The sequence below is a fragment of the Pelodiscus sinensis genome, chromosome 2 (assembly GCF_052426305.1).
Source record: "Pelodiscus sinensis isolate ZL-2025 chromosome 2, ASM5242630v1, whole genome shotgun sequence".
Taxonomy (NCBI): Eukaryota; Metazoa; Chordata; order Testudines; family Trionychidae; genus Pelodiscus; species Pelodiscus sinensis.
This window is the reverse complement of record NC_143053.1, coordinates 207,393,876-207,414,218: the sequence shown is the minus strand read 5'-3', so window position 1 is coordinate 207,414,218 and position 20,343 is coordinate 207,393,876. Positions and strand designations below refer to the sequence as shown.

The window sequence follows — 20,343 nt, the reverse complement described above, 5'->3', positions numbered from 1 at the left end:
TGTAGTTTTGACACAGACTGTTATTTCAGAATAACATCAGTTATTCTGAAATAACACTGCTGTGTAGACATACCATAAAAGTGCAGCACACAACATTCAGTGGCTGGGCCCTTGTCCCTTCCTAGCATCTGTCACCCATTGAGCAGAACTGATATGGGGCACTTCTACAGGCTCATTAGAAGGAGAAAACATGATGCTTTGGCTCTACCCCTTCTCCTGCTGTGTTGTGGCTAGTCTCTTCCATTTGACTTTTGCTCCTCTCTGTAGCTCACAGCACAAGGTAGTATAGAGAAATTTGTCATTCCATTAACTGACGATTTATGCAAGTGACTCCAACTCACATTAACAAGAGTTACCCTGACAGAGACTCCAGCACTGAACAGATGCTACCAGGCTCTCTCATTCATACAGCTTTAGCTATATCTTGATATTAAGAGCACAACTTCTGCTAACTTAAATGGTATTTCTACATTCAGATAAAGATATGCCCATGTGACAAATTTAGCTCTCCTGTGGAATTTTTTCTTTAATAACAAATAAGAGATATTGATCGTGGCATAGAACACTGAATATCCGTCAATTACACCTTTGTACACAATAGATAATTTTATTGGGGCTAAATGGGCTTGCAATGGATCCAAACTGCCCCAGAGGGAGGTTAAAACTCCTGGAGTTCCCCGGTTTGATTGTTGCAGCATATGGTGTATGGATATTTAATAGTATGTCTACACTGAAAGAAAAAGGTGTGTGTCAGATTGTCTGGAATGGTTGATGACTGAATGTCAGGCTCAGGGCAAACTTACAAATCAGGGCATAAGTCCCAAACTGTCTGAGGTATACATACGTAGATTTCACCAATCAGATATCATGTGTGAACTCCTCAGCCACAAGAAAAGACTTAACACGGGGTCTCTTTTGCCACCCAGGCAACCCTGCCTTTGTGATAAATGATCCCTTACACCAAAAATCACAATAATATTCAGGTTACTTCCATTCCTAAAGTTTAGTCACTTACCCTTGGTCACGTGCACCCTAAGAATTCTTACCAAAGGCAACACTTGTAGCCAATCCTATGCAAAAAAACCCTCATCCGCAGCCATATATATATAAAAAAAGCTATCTTGAATTAATCTTGCTTCCAAAGTGTTCCTCTCAATTTTATTTAAAGTGAATCACTAACCAGTACTTTGAAATACTGTCAGATAAAAAGGAATAATGTTTATCCTGTTTCTTCCCATCACTATCCACAATTGCTGCTCTATTCATTTGTTATTTCCATTATGATCCTCATTTCTGGTGAGGTTTAGCATTTCAGTCATTTCAGCTTCACACAAATAAGAGCTGAATCTTGTGGGCACATGAAAGTCATATGTCAGTCATAAGTCAGTTTGTAACTGAGGCTAGTGGAAGCCAGTGTGACTGGTGTGTTCTAACAGACTCCAGGGGCCATAGCTGCCAGATCAGGGTTTTAACTACACACAGACACTTGGCGTGATCTGAATGCTGGTAAGCTGTGAATGGTCCAGGCTGGGAGCTAAAATAGAAAAGCATTGTAAGGCATCCTGAGTCTGAAGGGCAGACAGGGACAATCACTCATTGGTCTGGATTGAACCCCTGCATGTGACACATACTAAACCATTAGTATGTAATATTTGTTGGCTAATCTGTTCTCTACTACAGGAGACCCCCGTACTTACAACCTAATTGGTTCCTGGAGAACTGTCGTAAGTTGAGCCGTCGCAAGTCAAACCCTTTATTCCCCCCATAGGCACAATGATAAAAATGGGGGTTCCATTCCTGGCCCACTTTGCCTCCTGGGAGTTTTAGTCCATGGCACAAGCTGCTCCCAGAGCCAGCTGGGGGCTGTGCCAGGGGAAGGCAGAGTGGTGTGAGCTACTCTCAGAGCTGCCTGGGGGCTGTGGCAGGGGAAGGCAGCAAGGTGCACTGCTCCCAGAGCCGGCTAGGGGCTGTGCTGGGGGAAGGCGGTGGCCGAAGCAAGGTGGTCGTAAATTCAGAGGTCGTATGTTGGGCGGTGGTAAGTCAGGAGTCGCCTGGAAAGCTGAGCAACATAGTTTTCTGAAATCCCTTGCTGACATTGTTGGCATAGCTCTTCATACATATTGTGGCTTGAGCTGTTATTATATAAACCAATCACATGAAGCATTCACCCCCTCTTCTCATGATATCATATCCCAGACAAATCTTTCATTCACTGTTTTGGGAGTCTGGGAAATGGATGAACTTGGTATAAATGAAAGCTAAGAAAAAGCTGCACTGGATTTTAAAGGTTAGGAACGGTGTTTGAACTGCACTGTTCAATCTTCTTCACAGAAACTTTGTTTCTGAATATAAATCCTGATTATCAACATTCCTATGCTAAGCACTGAGCCTCTCTAGAGCAGAGGCTACCAACTGGGGGCAGGTAGCCAAATTTCTCTGGAGTCCCCACAGTAGGAGGTCAATGGAAGAAACTCTCCCATCAACTTCTGTTATTTTTTGTGACTGCTAAATCAAATACCGGAAGATTGACCTTTGCGGCACTGATGCTCCACTTAGTATAGACGTGGCCTGGACTTCACTGGTAATGGTTTTGTTATGTGGAAAATAAATGCTCTTTGGACATGTCATGGCTCCTTCCCCACTCTGGCACAATAAATGCAGAATTGAGGGCCAGCAAAATCACTCCAAAACCTTATCTTTCCAGGCATTGGTGAAAACTTACCCCCAAATCTTAACCACCTAGTTTTGGGGATAAAAACTCTGCTGCCACCACCTATGTAGTAATGAAGAAACCAGGGAGAGATTATGTGGGAAATCTCACTCCCGAAAGTAAAACTAGGACACAAAAATTTACCAATTTTTAATAAAAGAAAAGAGAAAGAACTTTTATCACCACTACAATATTCCTGTTGCAAGCATCACAGCTAGATGGAAAAGTCACAAAGTAATACCCATGGTAGGAGAACCCCACCATGGGCCTAGAACTTAGTTACAAAAGAGAGCAAAAAGACATTTTTAAAAAGTGCACAGACATCAGATCCCATTTTCAAAACCATAAAATAATAAAACCTAATGGGTTTATCTAAACTTTACCCTACTTACAGAAGAGTGAAGAGTCTATTCCTGGAGGGAGACATTCTGTCTGCCTCCCTCAGTAGCAGGAGAGAAACTGCTCAGGACAAAGGAGGGAGAAACCAAAACAATCCTTTGTCCCAGTTAGAAATTCCTACTTACATTCCTATTGACCAACTCTACCTGGGTTAGGTATGTTAACCCCTTAGTCCCTAGGCTGCTGGCTAACCCTCATGATCATGACAGGATAATATAGGAGATTACCAAATCTATTGTCATTTATAAACTAAGCAGGATTACAAACCTGAGAGTCACATTGTGCCTGATCCTGGCACAGATGTGCCAAAGTAAAGATACATGCAGGCTTCAACCTCTAGATCAATCGAGTTATCTATCTGCTGCAGTGTGAATACATTTTATTGTAGACTCGGAGCACAATAGGATAATGTTACTGTATAGCTAATTGCACTAAAGTTTAAATCCTACTCAGATTCTGAAACCTGAATAATTTATGGGACTAACTGGCTTTGTATCACACCAATGCACATGTAAATGACACAGTATGATCATTAAAAGATAGCGTGATCGTATTTTTTGAGAATCATTAATAATAGCCCACACAAACAGAAATCATTTAAAAGAGTGCATTAGACACTACATATTATCTCGTGGCAGATTACCCTACCTCAATTTTCCATGTTGTTCCTAATTACGCTATTAGCAAAATTTTGGACAGTTACAATGACACTAGTTAAATTTGCCTAATGAAAAACAGCATGTTGTCTTAGCAAAAATACACCTTGCTCTCAGCTTCAAATTGCAATGCATTACCAGAAAGAGTGGCCACATGACATATTTATCAATATATGAATGTTTCAGTGGAACTCTGCAAATAAACAATCACTGTTCATATTAGTAATAACAAAAACATCTAATAAGGATTACTTACTTGATTAAGAATGTCTTGTTTCTGTAGTGCATGCAAAGAGAGAAAGAGAATACACATTAATTCAGCATAGTAACACAGACTCTGTTTTTCTAAGGAGACTATTTTAGCTGGAAGTTTAGTTTTGTAGATAACAGGTTTGAAAGGAAAAAAAAACATTCCTTTATTTTATGTTAGCATAGTTGTTAAAAATTAGTCTAGTCTTGATTAGTTAAATAGTGTAAGCATTTGATTTTTAACCATGCAATGACATTCAAGGAAAAACAATGAAAACGTTTTCAAACTTTCATCATCAGTTCTATGTACTCTATGTAAGTTACCTGTTGTCAGCAATGAACGTCAACAACAGGTGTTACAGAAACAGTTCTAAGGTCAGGCCTGGAAGGTTGGCTTAAGTTATGTAATACCCGCTACATAAATGAAAATGTAGCTGAGTCAACATATCTTATGCAAAGCTTGGTGCTGTCTTCACAGTGACAGGTAAATGGGAGCATATGCTCCTGTAATCTTTCCTTACTCCTTGTGACTGGGAGGAGTATTGGTGTTGACCGGGGGCATCCTCAGCATTTGATTTAGTGGGTCTTTACTGAAGATCAATGTCGGGGTTAGCAAATTAACTGCAAGCACGGAGAAGGATAGAAGCCAGTCAGCACCACTTAAAAAATTATTAAATTCCTAAATTCCCAGCATTTGTACAGTAAGTAAATCAAAACAGTTTTGGATGAAGGGATTGTATACATTTTCCCCCATGTATTCACAAATGCTCAAAACTACTTCAGAGCAAAAATTGCCACTCTAGATGTATCTATAAGAGATATATCTTGGGTATGAATTATATCAACTGACCCAAAATCTAGTTAACAGAATTAAGAAGGTAGAGCCTCATGCACTTACAGAATTTTGAGTTCAGCTAATCTCAAATCTTTGAAAACCAGAAAATATAGAAAATATACATGCCAATAAAACCTTAACTCTACCCGATGGAGCCAGTAATTTCCACTGAAAAATATCTGCATGCACTCCAGCAATGTGTTAAGTGTAGCTGTATGAATAGCGGAAGGATGATCTAGAGAAATTCAGAAAAGCTGGGATTGCAATATGAGAAGATCTGAGGTACCTCTTCCTCTTAGTTTATGATAAAGAGGTGCATTTATACCACAAGATATCAATATGCTTTACTGAAGCACAGAGTTCTATTGGTTGTGTCAGTAGCAGCGTGTAAGGGGTTTCTTGCCATGAGGATTCTCAGCAGTGAGGCAGAAGAGTAGAATAGTCTGTTGGTTAAAGGACACCTAACTGAAGATAGTGTTAGACAGAATACTGTGGATAAGGGAAAAAAGTTTGTACCAAGGGATATTTCCACGATTGGTGTTCCTCTGAAATAGACTCAGTGTTTGAGTGTATGGCAGGTGTAGGTAGCTACTGTTCATTATACTTCACAAACATCAGTTTGCCTCAAAGTTGTTAGATCCATCATTGTAACAGTGATAGTATGTCTTATTCCCTTAGCATGCTGCAATATCTACAGGCCAGAAGTTTTGTGTGTGTTTTTGAATAATGACCCAACATGCCCATAGAGATGTAAGAACACATTTATATGGACCTTAACAACATAAGAATGGTCACACTGGGTCAGACCAAAGGTCCATCTAGCCCAGTATCCTGTCTTCCAACAATGGCCAATGCCTGATGCCCCAGAGAGAGAGAACAGAACAGGTAATCATCACGTGATCCCTCCCCTGTCACCTATTTCCAGCCTCTGACATTATGGACAATATTCCTACCCATCCTAGGCATTGATGATGGGCCTAACCTCCATAAATTGACCCTATTAAAGTCCTGGTCTTCACAGCATTCTCTGGCAAGGAGTTCTACAGGCCGACCATGCACTATGTGAAGAAAAGCTTCCTTTTGTTTGTTTTAAACCTGCTACCTTCTCGTTTCATTTGGTGACCCCTAGTTCTTATGTTATGGAAACAAGTAAATAAGTTTTCCTTATTCACTTTTTCCACATAAGTCATCATTTTAGACCTCTATCATATTCCCCATTAGCATAGAGAAGTTACTAACTTTGTGCAGTTAATGATTATTCTTCGAGATGTGTATCCCCATGGGTGCTCCACTGTTGCTATTGGGCTTATCATGGCACTATGGATCAGAGACTTTCAAACAGTTATCCGGCGGGTTGCACATGTGTGAGCGGAGAGTGGCATTCCTGCTTTTGAATTAGCATGTGCAGCCCGCTTTTCCATCTTTCTTCTTTAATGCCCTCATAGGCTGCTATTATTGCCCAAAGAAGTGGGGAGCAGGGTGAGTCGTGGAGCACCCACATGGACACACATCTCAAAGAACAATCACTACTACAGTAAGTGAGTAACTTCTCTTTCTTCTTCGAGTGATGTCCCTGTGGGTGTTCTACTGTTGGTGACTGCGTAGCAGTGCCCATTGAGATGGATGGTGGGCTTTGATTAATTGCTACAATTTGTGGAGAGGACCGCATTGGCTACTGCGGTATCTGTTGTGGAGCACAGTAGAATAGAATAGTGCTTCATGAATGTGTAATTTGTTGACCATATCATTGCACTGTGCATTTCCTAGAGTGAGACCCCATTTAAGGAAGCAGCTGATGTCACCATCACCCTGGTAGAATGAGCCCTTGGAGTCATCAGTAATGACCTGTTCTGGAGTGAGTAACAGGTAGCAATGCATGATGTTGTCAGCCTTGAAATGTGCTGAGAAGACAGAGGTTGTATCTTGGACCTCTCAGCTAGGGATACCAGCAATCTCTGGGATAACCGAAAGGATTGAGACCTATCAAAATAGAACACAATTGCCTTTCTAACATCCAGAGTGTGTAAAGTGGCCTCCTCTTTGGAGCAGTGTGGCTTTGGATAGAAGGTAGGAAGGACGATTGATTCATTGACATGGAATTTCAACCCAACTTTGGGTAAAAAGGACGGATGAGGCCACAGAATAATATTGTGCTCGTGAAAGGTTGTATATGCAAGCAAAGTCGTGAGCCCTGCAAGTTTGCTAACCTGCCCGGTGGATATGATTGAGAGGAGGAACAGCATTTTCATGGTGAGGAAGGTAAGTGATGAAGTTGCCATTGGTTCGAAAGGTGCTTTTGCGAGTGAGTGGAGGACCAATCCTAAGTCCCATGTGGGAGGTATGGGTGTACGCTGTGGGCGAAGGTTTGTAGACCTTTCCAGAATCTCTTAGGGTATGTCTACACTTGTACCCTAGTTCGAACTAGGGATGCAAATGCAGGCATTCGAAATTGCTAATGGAGCGGGGATTTAAATATCCCACGCTTCATTAGCATGATCTCGCCGGCACATTACTCTGAATGCCAGCTGTTCCGAAAATGAAAGTGCGCACCGGGATGTGTTAGTTCAAACCAAACCCCTTGGTTCGAACTAACGTTACTCTTTTTGTGTGTTCACTTTCAGAACAGCCGTCCTCTCGTGGCATGTTGTGAGGAGCCCCTTGATAAGACAGTCATCCAGATAGGGGAATATTGTAATGCCGTAGCATCTGAGATGTGCTTCTGCCACTGTGAGGGTCTTGGAAAAGACCCTGGATGCAGAAGAGAGTCCGAATGGAAGGACTCAGTACTGGAAGTGATGTGAAGCTCCCACAAATCATAGGAAACACCTGTGTGCGGGAGGTATTGTGATGTGAAAATATACATCTTGAGGGTCGAGGGCTACAAATCAGTCCCCTCTGTCCAGTGCCGGAATTATAGTGGTGAGAGTGAACATTTTGAATCGCTGCTTGTGGAGGTCCTTTCTTAATTGCTGCATGTCCAAGATGGGCCTCCTACCCCCTGACCTCTTCTCAGGGAGAAAGTACTTTGAATAAAATCTCTCTCTTCTAATCTTCTTGGGACTCGTCCTATGGCTCCTCTGTTAAGGAGACGTTACGACACACTGCTTTGCCAAGAGGGAGGGAGAGGGTTGGGAGCTTGGGGAGGATTGCTATGAAGGGGATAGAATCATCCACTGATGATTTTTAGTACCCACCGATATATGGTGATTGCTGCCCATTAATTGTGATAAGGACACAAGCAGTGGTGAAATATGTTGGGCTCACCAGATACTTGAGTGGAAGGGAGGTCGGGCAGACCCGTGACCAAATTCTCAAACTTGCTGCCTACATATGTAAGTCATGGAAGAGCAGTTATTAGGGGCTCTACTACAGTGGTTTTGAGGTCAGAAGCAATTCTGTTCAAAAGGCAAGTACTACTGTTGTCTAATAAAGGCTGCAACCCTGTGTCTCTGGTAAGGTGTGCAGCGCTTCCTCTGGTAGGGTGGAGTGTACATCCGCAATGTACGCAAAGTATTGTGCGAATTTTTGCTAGAGTGCAAGGCCTCATCAGTACCTGTAGCAAATAATTTGGTCTTATAAAATGGCAGGTCCTCTACTTTGCCCTGGAGGTCCTTAGGGACTCCTGCTGCTTGAAGCCAAGATGCACATCTCATGACCATAGACATCGCAGTAGATCTAGCCGCAGTATCTGCGGCATACAGGGCCATTGGCAGTGCTGTCCAGGCAGTGCTGTCCAGGATATAGTATATCCCTCTTAGTGATTGCCTTAAAGTTAGGTCTTTTGTCCTTGCAGGAAAAATAACAGGTAGTTCGATTTAGGACGTTAATCCGAAATACCATGTCCCTGCCGTGTGTAGACGCGGGCAGTTAGTTCGGACTTGTACATTTCAAAAAATGGCGACCGGCCGGGAAGATGCAAATCAAGCACGGGATATTTAAATCCCGGGCTTGATTTGCAGCTTCGAATGCCATCATTAGCCTCCCTAGTTCGAATTAGGGGGCTAGAGTAGACATACCCATAGACATTACAGACCTCTGTGTAGATGTAGAAAGGGCAATGGAGGTATGACGAGGTGCCCCATAGCGATACGGGGAACATTGGTCAGTCATAATAAAGCCATTCTGGATGCCAGGGAGGATATTGATAATGAGGTAAGCTGTATGCCCCATAAGGTGCATATGCTTTCTCTGGGGAGGAGTATTGAGAAGAGAACCTATTCCTTGAATTCCCTTGGTAGGCACTGATTTGAGACAAGGTGGGAACACGGCAAATCCCTCATCAGTAATGGGGAGCAAGAGCGGTTCCATGTTGAAGGCTGAGTGAGGGAGCCAGTTCTGGCCTTCCTGTCCTGTCTTGTTGGTACCTGTCTTTTGTGCATTAGGGAACCGCTGTGGGATGATGCCCTGTGAGCCATTGCTGAGTCTCCCGGTACATGAGGTGGTGGCATGGGTGCAGTTGTGAACCCAGGGGATGTGAGATTAGTGTGAAGTACTGGAGGGCAGCTGGGACTAGCCCAGTCACTTCCCAGAACCTGTGGTGGAGATTGCAGAGGGGGTTCACATTGCGCCAAGGATACTGAGTGTGCTCGAGGTACCCCAGGTGTCCTTGATGCCATTGGTGCTTCTATTATATTAGGGCCCTTAGGAGGTACCCTTTTTGATGCCTAGGCAGGTGGTTTGACCACCTGTTTAGAGCATGCTCTTGAGCCTGTCATAGAAGAGGCATGAGATTTCCCCATGCCCGAGGTGCCCAGTTCATCCTCCCCTTTACTGATGCTTGGGGGGGCAGGAGGGATGGAGAGCAGGCTGGTGAGGGTCTGGTTTCTGACCCTGCCTTCTGAGGTAAAGGGCTGGAGAGATTGCCCTGAGGGGATTTTGTACTCTAGCTCTTATTGCCCCCTTTATAGCTATGGGGCTCAAGAGCTGTGTCAATAGACAGTGTGCAGGCTGTGAGCTCTTTCCTTGAGACCCCTCGCTGTCAGGCTGTGGAAATTAACACATTTTTGTTGTACATATCTGTCCCCCAAACAGCGTATGCATTCTCTGTGGGAAGCAGCGGCTGGCATAGGCTCCTGGCTTCTTCCACATTTCTTGTCCTTAGGTAGGATTGGCATGTCGCCCCAAGGCTGAGTATGCCACCCAACTTGTGTAACCCAAGCTGCCTGCTTGGGTTATTAGTTGGTTTATTTGTTAGGGTGGGTTTTGTTTTGTATTTTTGGTTTCAGTTTGATTGGGCTGCAGCCACTTGTCCTTGTGTAGCAGTGAGAGCTCCTAGCAGCTTTTTTTGTTTGTTTTTGTTTGAATAAAGAGAGGAGTCTATCTAAAGTACTCAATTGATTGTCAATTGGTTCTCTTTGATATGCAGAGCAATTCTGAGGAGGAGAGGGTTGATCTCTGTCCCAGGGTGGTGAAGAAGGAACTGAGGGAAAAGCGAGCTGCGCTTGATACTTCAAAGGTGAGAATGCCGCTCTCCGCTTGCACACGCGCAGCTTGCTTGATGACTGCTTGAAAGTCCCTGATCCGTGACGGGAAGATGAGCCTGACACCAATAGTGAAGCACCCACGGGAACATCACTCGAAGAACCACCTCTTTTCTAAGATGAAAAGTCCCAGTCTTTTTAATCTCTCTTCATCTGGGACCTGTTTCAAACCCCTAATCATTTTTGTTGCCCTTTTCTGAAACTTTTCCAATGCCAATATATCTTTTTTGAGATGAGGCAACCACATCTGTATGCAGTATTCAAGATGTGGGTTTTATAGAGAGGCAATAAGATACTCTCCGTCTTATTCTTTTTTAATGATTCCTAACATTGTCAGCTTCACCATTCTGGATTCTAGCCCCCTCCCATCAGCATCACTGTACATGAGCCTTTGATCCCACTCACCAGTCTCTTCGGCCCAGAGTCCCTTCCCCTGCCCCAGACACTCTCCTTAACTTACTCTCCCTGATGACCAGTATGGAGAGCTCAGAGGATCAGTCCTTCCTCTTTCTTAAACCCAGTGGGCACTCAGCACAAGAGACTCTTTTTGCTGTTTTGGTAGACAGATGAGAGCCCAACTGCCATCATGTGGCCTAATGCAGATCAGGACTAAAGATGCCAACTTTCTAATTGCACAAAGCCAAACACCCTTGTATGAGTTTTAGGGTTCATTCCCTAAAAGGCTGTTTCAAACTAAGTCAGCTCACAACTACCATAGGAAACTAAAATGACATCTGAGAGTTAATGGTCTTTATAGAAGCTTCTATCACATTCCCTACACCAAAAGTAGGAAGGAGTGGAATAAAAGCTGCTATAATCAGGTCTATGACACCGGACCCACCCCTTACATTGGATGATCCTCTGGTGGCCATTGACCTAGTTCATCATCTCCATTTACTGCAATAACCTCCCAATCTGATCATTCTGCACATGTTTATGCAATTGTACAAGGTTAAAAGCAAAGAAAAAACAAGGATTTCACAACTTAGTTTTCAATATCAACGAGACAATAATTGTACTGGAGCAATTTAATAATTGTGGCATACAGTGGAGAACTGTGCTACAACAGCACGAATGTGAATACAAGGTTGAACCCACAGGACAAGGAAAAATCTGGAATAAGATTATTTAGGCTCTTTTATCTCCATAAATATAGCCTAAAAAGTTTCATAGAATAACTCCATGCATAAAAGTAATGAAGATTCTCTCGTTATATATATTATCTGTGGATCTGTGTATTTGCATCTTTTATTTATGTGTGTGTGTGTGTGTGTGTGTGTGTGTTTGTAAAAAATTACTTATTGTATTTTACCACCACAATTTAAAGTGCCATAAAAAAAATCTCCAAGTTCAAGGGGCTTTAGCTAGTGTACTTGCCAATTTCTTGTCTAACATAAAATACAAAGTAATAAATGGGAATAGATTCTCAAAGTAAAGTTTACTTAGCAAAAGTGCTCCCATATTATGGAGGCTATATAAAGTCACAGAAAAATGTCAGAAAAGCAAATAAATATTGAGATAATAAGCTATTTAATGCTCTTTAGCACTGCATGGAGGTGCTAAAGAGCATTATCTGGCTTTATTCCAAAGACTGAAATAGACAAATATGCACAGGCAAATTAAGAATCAAATTGAGGACAGTACCAAAAGCAGCATAAATTTCACAGCTCCCTGTTCAGCTAAGGATGCCCTAAATATCCTTAAAAAAATTAATTTTTTAAAAAGTTTATAAACAACTGCACTCACTGAAAATGGGAGGGAGGTGGCCCCTATTGGTGCCTGTACCAAGGTGGTGGTTAGTTGCAATAGGTAAGTTGGCTGTTTTTCAAGTCTTTGGGCTCGAGGGAGGCGAGTGGTAAAGAGAAAGCCTGCCCCCTCATCACCGGACAAGGGTGAAGACTTCCATGAGTAGCCACGGCATGGAGCCTATGAAGTAGGTGAGAGGGGTGCCGCAAGCAGGGAGGATACTGGTAATGGGGAGACTCGCGAGTTTCAGTGGTGAGTATAAACCTATGGTCCAGCCAACTGTGGTACTGCTGCCTGCGCTGACAGATGCATGGTTCTTTGCTGGCAAGGAGTGACAGAGAGCTGCTGTAGTGGGAGCAACACAGTGCTGATTCTGCCTGAGGTGCTGCCAGTGCCCAGAGAGTGTCAGGGAGGGTGGCTGCATTAGTGTCGGCATCAGTGCTATGTGTGGGAGTGATACGGGCTGTGTCTGCAGTGCTTGGAGTGCTGACAGTGCTCAATCTAGGAGCAGTCTGTGGTGGCGGCAGAGATCTCATTAAAATCACTTTTTTTCCTCTTTTGAGGTCTCTGCAATGAAGCTGTCTGCCACTTTTTTGCTGCTTTCAACAGCTATGGGTACCTTGTGATCAGCTTTGTTGGGGAAGCCCATTGCTGAGTGTACCCCTTTTCCCGGGTTGCAGGCTGGTCAAAGTGACTTCTCCATTAGGAGGAGTTTCAGCTTCAGATCCTTATCTCTTCATGCCCTGGGCTTCAGTTCTGCACAGTGGATACACTATTGGCATGGAGGGAGGTGGAAAGGGAGGGAAACAAGCCTCTCACACATACAGCAGATACACTGGCTGTGCTCATCAGAGGCACATCTCCTGGAGCCTGGGGAGCTGGGTATCTCACTGACCAGGAACTTTTAAAGGTCTGGTGGAGTGAAGGTTTTTTATTAGTTTGTTTTTCTTTTTCCAAAACTACTACTTAACTAAGAGTATATCTACACTACAGCATTATTTCAAAATATCTTATTTCGAAATAGTTATTTTGAAATAACTTATTTTGAAATAATGCATCTAGACACAAAATGCATTTCAAAATAGCATTTTGCTATTTCGAAATAGTGCGTCCACACTGATAGGATGCTGAATCGCATTTAAGGCCGGCCGGAACCCGTTATAGCAGGGCATCAGGTCAGGAGTTAACCTCAGGCAGCAGACACACAAGGCATCTGAGACCTGTGTGTAAAGGGACACCCCGGACAGCCGGTTCTACGGTTTCCCTGCTTGCTTGCCTACCTCACTGAGGGACAGCAAAGCATTTTTTTCTCTGCATGCTCTGATTGCCCTCACTCAGGATACCACAGCACTCTGCAACATGGAGCTGGAGCTGCCCCTGGGCACTCTGGCACTTTTCCTAGACACGTTGCTGGGAGCCTGACAGCATGTTCTGCAGGCAGTAATTCAGTAATTCTCCCTGGTGTGCCCCACTGGGGGCTTGTGCCTCATTCCTCCCTCGTATCCTTCCACTTACCCCTCCTAGCCCCGCTTCCTGCTGTACAATAAAAGACATGTGTTCTTTACAACAAAGCTTCTTTATTGAGCAAAACTGGGGTGGCAGGGGGAATGAAACTGAGGTCAGACTGGAGAAAGAAGGTAGGAGAGGGGGGGAGCTGGCAGCGGGAGGCAAGGGGAGGAAGGGGGAGGAGAAGCTCAGGGCTCAGGGGGTCTCGCCGGCCCAAATGTCTCCCAGCCGCATGGATGCGGGGGCCTCGGCATTTCCCAGCAGCATGGATGCCGGGGTCTCGGGAGTGTGGGGCGGAAGAAGCAAGAGGGGGAGAAGGAGTAGGAGGAGGAGCAGTAGCTGGGGAGGCAGCAGGGGCTGGAGCAACAGGAGGCAGCAAGCTCTGCCCCAGGGTTGATGACCACGTGGGGGACACAGACTGTCCTGCCCCCCAGGATGCGGTCCACAGCATCAAAATAGGGACAGAGGTCTGGGTCTGCCCCTGGTAGGGAGCTGCCCCTGTGGCCCTGGCATATGCCTGCCTCAGCTCCTTTATTTTCATGCAAACCTGCTCCTAGGTTCGCATATGGCCTTAGGTGTCCAAGCTGGCAGCCATTCGCCTATATACAGTTGTGATCCTCTGTTTAGTGTGGAGATCATGGATGTTGGAGGCATCCCCCCAAACCTGAATTAGGTCTCTGATCTCCGCACCGGACCAGGCAGGCGCCCACCATTTCTAGCCCCTGGCAGGCTCCTGGGAGCTGGGAGACTGGTCCTGGGGAGCGGTGGAGGGCTGGCTGTCCCTGGCTCATAGTGGGGCTACTGGATCAGGCACAGCGACTGCTGGCTCTGGGCTGGCACAGGCACTGTGGCCAGAGTCTACCCCTTTAAGGGCTCCGGGGACAGGGGGAGGAAGAGGAGTTTTCTTGGTTGTGGCTAGAGTGGCCACCAGGGCACCCTGGGAGGGGCTGGAGGCCCCCTATTTTGAAAAAAGCATCTACACAACGCTTATTTCGAAATAGCAATTTCGAAATTGGTGCTATTCCTCATGGAATGAGGTTTACCAATTTCAAAATAAGCCCTCCACTATTTTGATTTAATTTTGAAATAGCGGTTTGGCTGTGTAGATGCTGGTAAAGTTATTTCAAAATAACTTTGCTGCGTAGACATACCCTAAGAGGGAGAAAAGATGAAAAACTATTCTAACTAAAGGTGGTCTGAGGAGAATGCTTTCACAGCATGACTGCTGAACTCTGTGTCTGCCCGGGACAGTAGAAAGGGAACTGAGGTCCTATGCACAGCAATTTAAATGAAAGGGGTCGTGAGACTCAGTTCATTTAAATGAACTGAGGTCCCCATGCACATGCGACTCGGAGGGACAATGATGCAAAAAAATCTCCATATGAAGGAACAGAAACACCCCAACACACGAGTGAAGCATCCATGCAGACATCTCGCTCGAAGAATTTGCAATTCAGGCCAATATTCCTTATTCACAAAGGGTACGTCTAGACTACAGGCTTTTGTCGACAGAAGTTTTGTAGACAGATACTGTCGACAAAGAGGCTGTGTCTAGACTACATGCCTCTGTCAGAGGAATGTACATTAGACACATAGGCAAAGGCAAATGAAGCCACGATTTAAATGATCGCGGCTTCATTTAAATTTACATGGATGCCTCGCTGAGCCGACAAACAGCTGATCAGCTGTTTGTCCGCTCACCGCGCTAGTCTGGACGCTCCCCTACCGACATCAAAGCCCTTTGTCGGCAGCCCCGTTATTCCTCGTGGGATGAGGTTTACCGGGGCTGCCAACAAAGGGCTTTGATGTCGGCAGGGGAGCGTCCAGACTAGCTCGCTGAGCGGACAAACAGCTGATCAGCTGTTTGTCGGCTCAGCACGGCAGCCGTGTAAATTTAAATGAAGCCGCGATCATTTAAATCGCGGCTTCATTTGCCTTTGCCAAAACAACAAATCTACATGGCTCCTTCGACGGAGCCATGTAGTTTAGACGTACCCAGAGCGTCTAGAATACATCCAGTTCTGTCGACAAAGCAAGCTGCTTTGTCTACATGACAGTGTAGATGCAAAGGACAGTGTAGATGCAATAACGCTTTCTGTCGACAGAACTCTGTCGACAAAAGGCATTATTCCTCATAGAATCAGGTTTACAGCCATTGACAAAACTGCTGAGTTCTGTCGATGTTATGTCGACAGAACTCAGCGGCAGTGTAGACGCAGGTATAGTTTTGTCGACAAAAGTGGACTTTTGTCGACAAAACCCTGTAGTCTAGACACACTCAAAATGATGCAATAAGGAGTAGGATTAAGGTTGCATGTGAATTAGCAAACAAATAAGCCTAATTTTCTTAATGTTTTCTTTTAACCTACACATTGTTTATCAGATACATGAGGAGATCTTAAGTATGCATTTCTTGTTTTTTTTTTTTAACATTTGAATTTCGTGTTATAAAGTTCCACACACAAGAAGGATATGCAGAAGAGAAGGCACTATTGTGTGGCAGCATATTAACTTCAGCTCAAAGGTTTTTGTAAGTTATTCTTTAAATAAAAAGCAACTATACATTTGTTTACACAAAGATATTACTCATCAGTATAAACATGAGTGTTCTCTGCCTTTTGAATGATGGCAGAGTTTTCTCTGCTTTTTGCATTTCTTGAAGTCCCTTTCTGACAAATAATATTAACAGATTCATTAAATAGATCCTTTTTTAGTTCTTAAGTATGTTTTATTTTCGAAGAATACAGCAACAACTTCAAGCAGAAAATTTATATATAAATATCTATTTATAAATGTATATTTTATCATGCCATTTAAAACATTTTTACATTAATTACAGTTTTAAATAACCGAATTAAAAAAAAAAGAATTACCCCTTCAGGATTGTATTTTGCTAGCACACCATTACCATGGAATTCTTCCAGAACATCCTTAATTTTCTTGGTGGAATCTAAAACAAAACAGAAAACAATACAGGAAATTGATTTTGACAGTATGAACGGTACTCGGGAAAAACACTATTTGTTTCAGACTGTTTTTCAACTGTGCTGTTGAGATTAAAGTCAATTTTTAAAGTACATGGAATATCACTTCTAGGAGTCTGGGATTTATAAGCACAGTAAGAGAACATATTGAAATAAACAAAGAAACAAAAACATTTGAAAAAATTGTACTCTGTGGTCTAATTTTTTATTGTGGTCAAATAGTAGATTTTAGAAAATGCTATTTGCATTAGTGACTTTAAGTCACTTTTGCACTTCACTGACCCTGTGTCAACTGTGGATCAAGCTAGTCCTCCCCAGTGTAAAACAGATGCTTTCAGGCATAGCTCCCAATAGACACAATGAAAGCAGTCAGGACACACCAGAATGGAGATAAGTCCAGTGCAAAGTCCCTTTCTCAGCAACCATATCCCCTATGCAACAGAAAAGAGCATAAAAGCCATTGTACCAATTCTATGCCACTCCAGTATTTCACTTATCAACTATGCGACTGTTAGGGTTACTTTACCACAGCAAAATGGTGCAAAGCAACACTACTGCAGCAGAGGTGACATTGTTTAACTTTTCTATTCCCCCCTCCAATTATAAATATTAACCTGAAATATAATGATTTTAAGCACTCCGAGCACAGGAATGCTCTGCTGGTATTGACTCAAGTGGTAAATCATTTTCAGCTGACATTCTGATTGCTCACTATTAATACAAAAATTTTAATAATATCCACTCTGCTAATCCCTGGACTCACATTATCTCAAAACACATCATTCACTTAAACACGACCACCTCACATAATTTCAACCAGCTAACAAAAACTAGCAACTCAGTTATGTCTTAAAATAGCTTTCAGGCACTTTAAATTAAAAAGAGAAGTTTTAGCTCTGTTTAAGTTAGATCATCAAAATACAACAATGTGGTAGCTTTTGAGAGTTAAAAGAAATTTACCATCTACAAACTGACTTTTAAAAAAAAAGAAAATGCATCTTTAAATCAATAATGGGTCTAAAAAGGGAAATATGAGACCCAGGAAGAATTTATGCAATGATTAAAAAAAGTCTTGGTTGTAATATCTTACAGACTGAGGGGAAACAATTTCAAACTAGCTCAAGCACTGTAAGAATGAACGCTTTCACAGGTATGTTATACGAAAGCTCCAAACAATATAGTTTTTAGGCTCTTTAGTCCACGCAAGCTTCTTCACCGCAAAAAGCTTGCAGTCCATCAGAGAGGACTCTTCATCTCCCTAAAAGCGCTCCAATGAACCCCTTTGGCAGACAATCTTCATATTGGGAAGTACTGGATGAAGACATCATAATGAGAGAGGCTATGACTAACTGCTATCTTGTTCCATGATCTATGGTGTGTGGCATTGAATGCTCTAAAATCTGAAATGTACAAAGAAATTCACTTCATTTTCTAGACCAAAAAAAAAAATCTTTGTAATTAGGAAAACTGAACTGTGTAGTGTGAATTATACAGTATATTAACATGGATACAGGGTAAAACTAGCCCTATTTTTATTATTAAACATTAATATGATTGTGGTGCCAGAAGCAGTATGTGGGCCCCATTTTGCTAAATTCATCTTACATGCACAAGCACATTTCAGGCTCCAAACATTTAGCCAGCTAAGGAATTGCATGGAGAAAGCACACAGTTGGATGTGATTCTTCCATTTGGGCTGCATTCAGAGCTTCCTAATGGACAACTTCTTCTCTTTTACTGGAACTCTCACACTGAATCCCTCAGAGATATATTCTATTGACCCACTGAACAACCATATGAATATACCACTATATCCTAATCACTTCCCATGCTGATAGCAACATCTCCCAATAATCTAAGCACCTAATATCAGCAAATGTATAAAAGTCAGAGAGCTGAAACGAAATCTGAGGAATACAGAGCTTAAGCTGGTGGGAAGACAAGTAGGTGTACTAGATGGGAAAAATTATTTTCCCTTTCCTAAAGCAGATGCTTTCCCCAAATAAAAGCTTCCCCTTTCTGAAGTGCTATAAGGTTCAGTCAAGGCTTCACCAGGAATGATCACACTTCTTCCTTCCTCCTCCCTCCCAGCTGTATTTTTATTAATCTTTAAACAAGCATTATATACATGCAACTGTAATTAATACAAACAAGTTGGATAGGTTTTAGGCTCCAATTCCAACTGCAGGAATTTTTTAATTCTGCTCCCAGAAGTGATGTACTTTTTTTTTTTTTTTTTTTAACTCAAGTAGAACTAAGATGGGGAAAGTTTCAGCAAAAGTATCTCTGTTCTCCCCCTTTATGTATGCCAGCTGGATGCTGTAATCTAACAATACACTTGTCCCATATTCTGCATACCTATCATTGAAAAGGCGGGATGAGAGTCTAAGCCAGAGTTAGCAACAAGTGGCCCATATGCTGGACTTGGTTCACCAGGGTTAGCCACCAGAGACTTTATTTACCTGAGCATCTGCAGGTATGGCCACTCAACATTCACATTGGCCACAGTTTGTCGTTCCTGGCCCATGGGAGCTGCAGGAAGCAGTGTGGGCCAGGCCACCATTTTCTGCAGCTCCCATTGGCTGGGAACAGCAACTAACAGGAGCTGTTAGTAGCCATACCTGCAGGCACTCAGGTAAATGAAGTGTCTGGTGGCCTGCCAGAGGCTAACTCTGGTGAACCATGTCTGATCCACTATCCTGGTCTCAGTTCTGCCTGGGTTGCCCCACCTGTTTCCCATGTTTGTCTAAGTTCTGGACTAACAATGTATTCATCGCAGGCACAACATGATGTACCTTCCAACAATACCTCCCAACAACTGAGGCATGGCTAGTTATCTTTTCCCTGGTTAGGTAACCTTTGAAGAAGTTTTCAATTCATAGGACAGTATTAATATCCAAGCCAAATGTATGATTTATTTTCAAAGGTCATGAGACAATATTAGCTTTTATTTTAAAATCCAAATACATTTTACCCATTGTTTCCTATTCATTCACTAGGACTATGTCTAGACTGCATTCCTCTCTCAAAAGAGGAATGCAAATGAAGGACATAAAAATGCAAATGAAGCACACACCATTTACAAATCTTGCACTTCATTTGCATAATCACATCCAAACGATTTCAAAAAAGTTTAAAAAAAAACCACCACAGTCTAGACGGGGTTCTTTTGAGAAAAAAAAAAACTTTTTTCGGAAGAATCCTTACTCCTGGAAAAAAAATGAGGTTTAGAGGTTTTAGGTCTATCAATAATAAAAAAAAAAGTCAAGTTCTTTCACAGTTTGTGACAAACCAATACTAGGAACACGTACAGCCCAGGTCACTTTAACAGGTTTCCCTTGAATTGCTAGGCCATTTCCAAGCCTCATTACTACATGAAGATCACATCAAATAAAACAACAAATATTGGTTTGGAAAGTAATAAGCCAGTGAACATCCAATTGAATACCTTCTCAACTATATTGATAACTAAAATAGCTACTGAGTAAATGCTTCCTGGGAAAACTAAACAAAGTGCAAAGCATGATGTGGATTAAGCATAACACAAAAAGGAAACAAAGTGATTAATCATCCAACAATAGTTATTATCCCTATTTGTGAGGAAAGCATTCTAAGAAGCAGTTGCCCTGGAAACTCTGTTTCCACAAGCAGGACTATATAGAGATCTAACGTAAACAATTTCAATTTGTGTTTCTTTGGAGATAGGTAATTAGGGAGTGGGATCGATTTAAGCAGAGTCCTGGGGGTTATATGGGGGCTATCAGACAGGTTCATTTAA

General features: G+C 42.7%; 1 protein-coding gene across 1 annotated transcript in view; it reads right to left on the bottom strand.

Annotated features, from left to right (window-relative positions):
- Positions 1 to 20,343, bottom strand: part of DGKB (diacylglycerol kinase beta) — a 492,141-nt gene that overhangs the window by 392,433 nt on the left and 79,365 nt on the right. Inside the window, exons 3-4 of the mRNA XM_075922292.2 lie at positions 16,455 to 16,531; positions 4,022 to 4,042 (exon numbers count right to left, since the gene is read on the bottom strand). Coding sequence (XP_075778407.1) covers positions 4,022 to 4,042; positions 16,455 to 16,531 — 98 coding nt within the window. The remainder of the gene's footprint in view (positions 1 to 4,021; positions 4,043 to 16,454; positions 16,532 to 20,343) is intronic.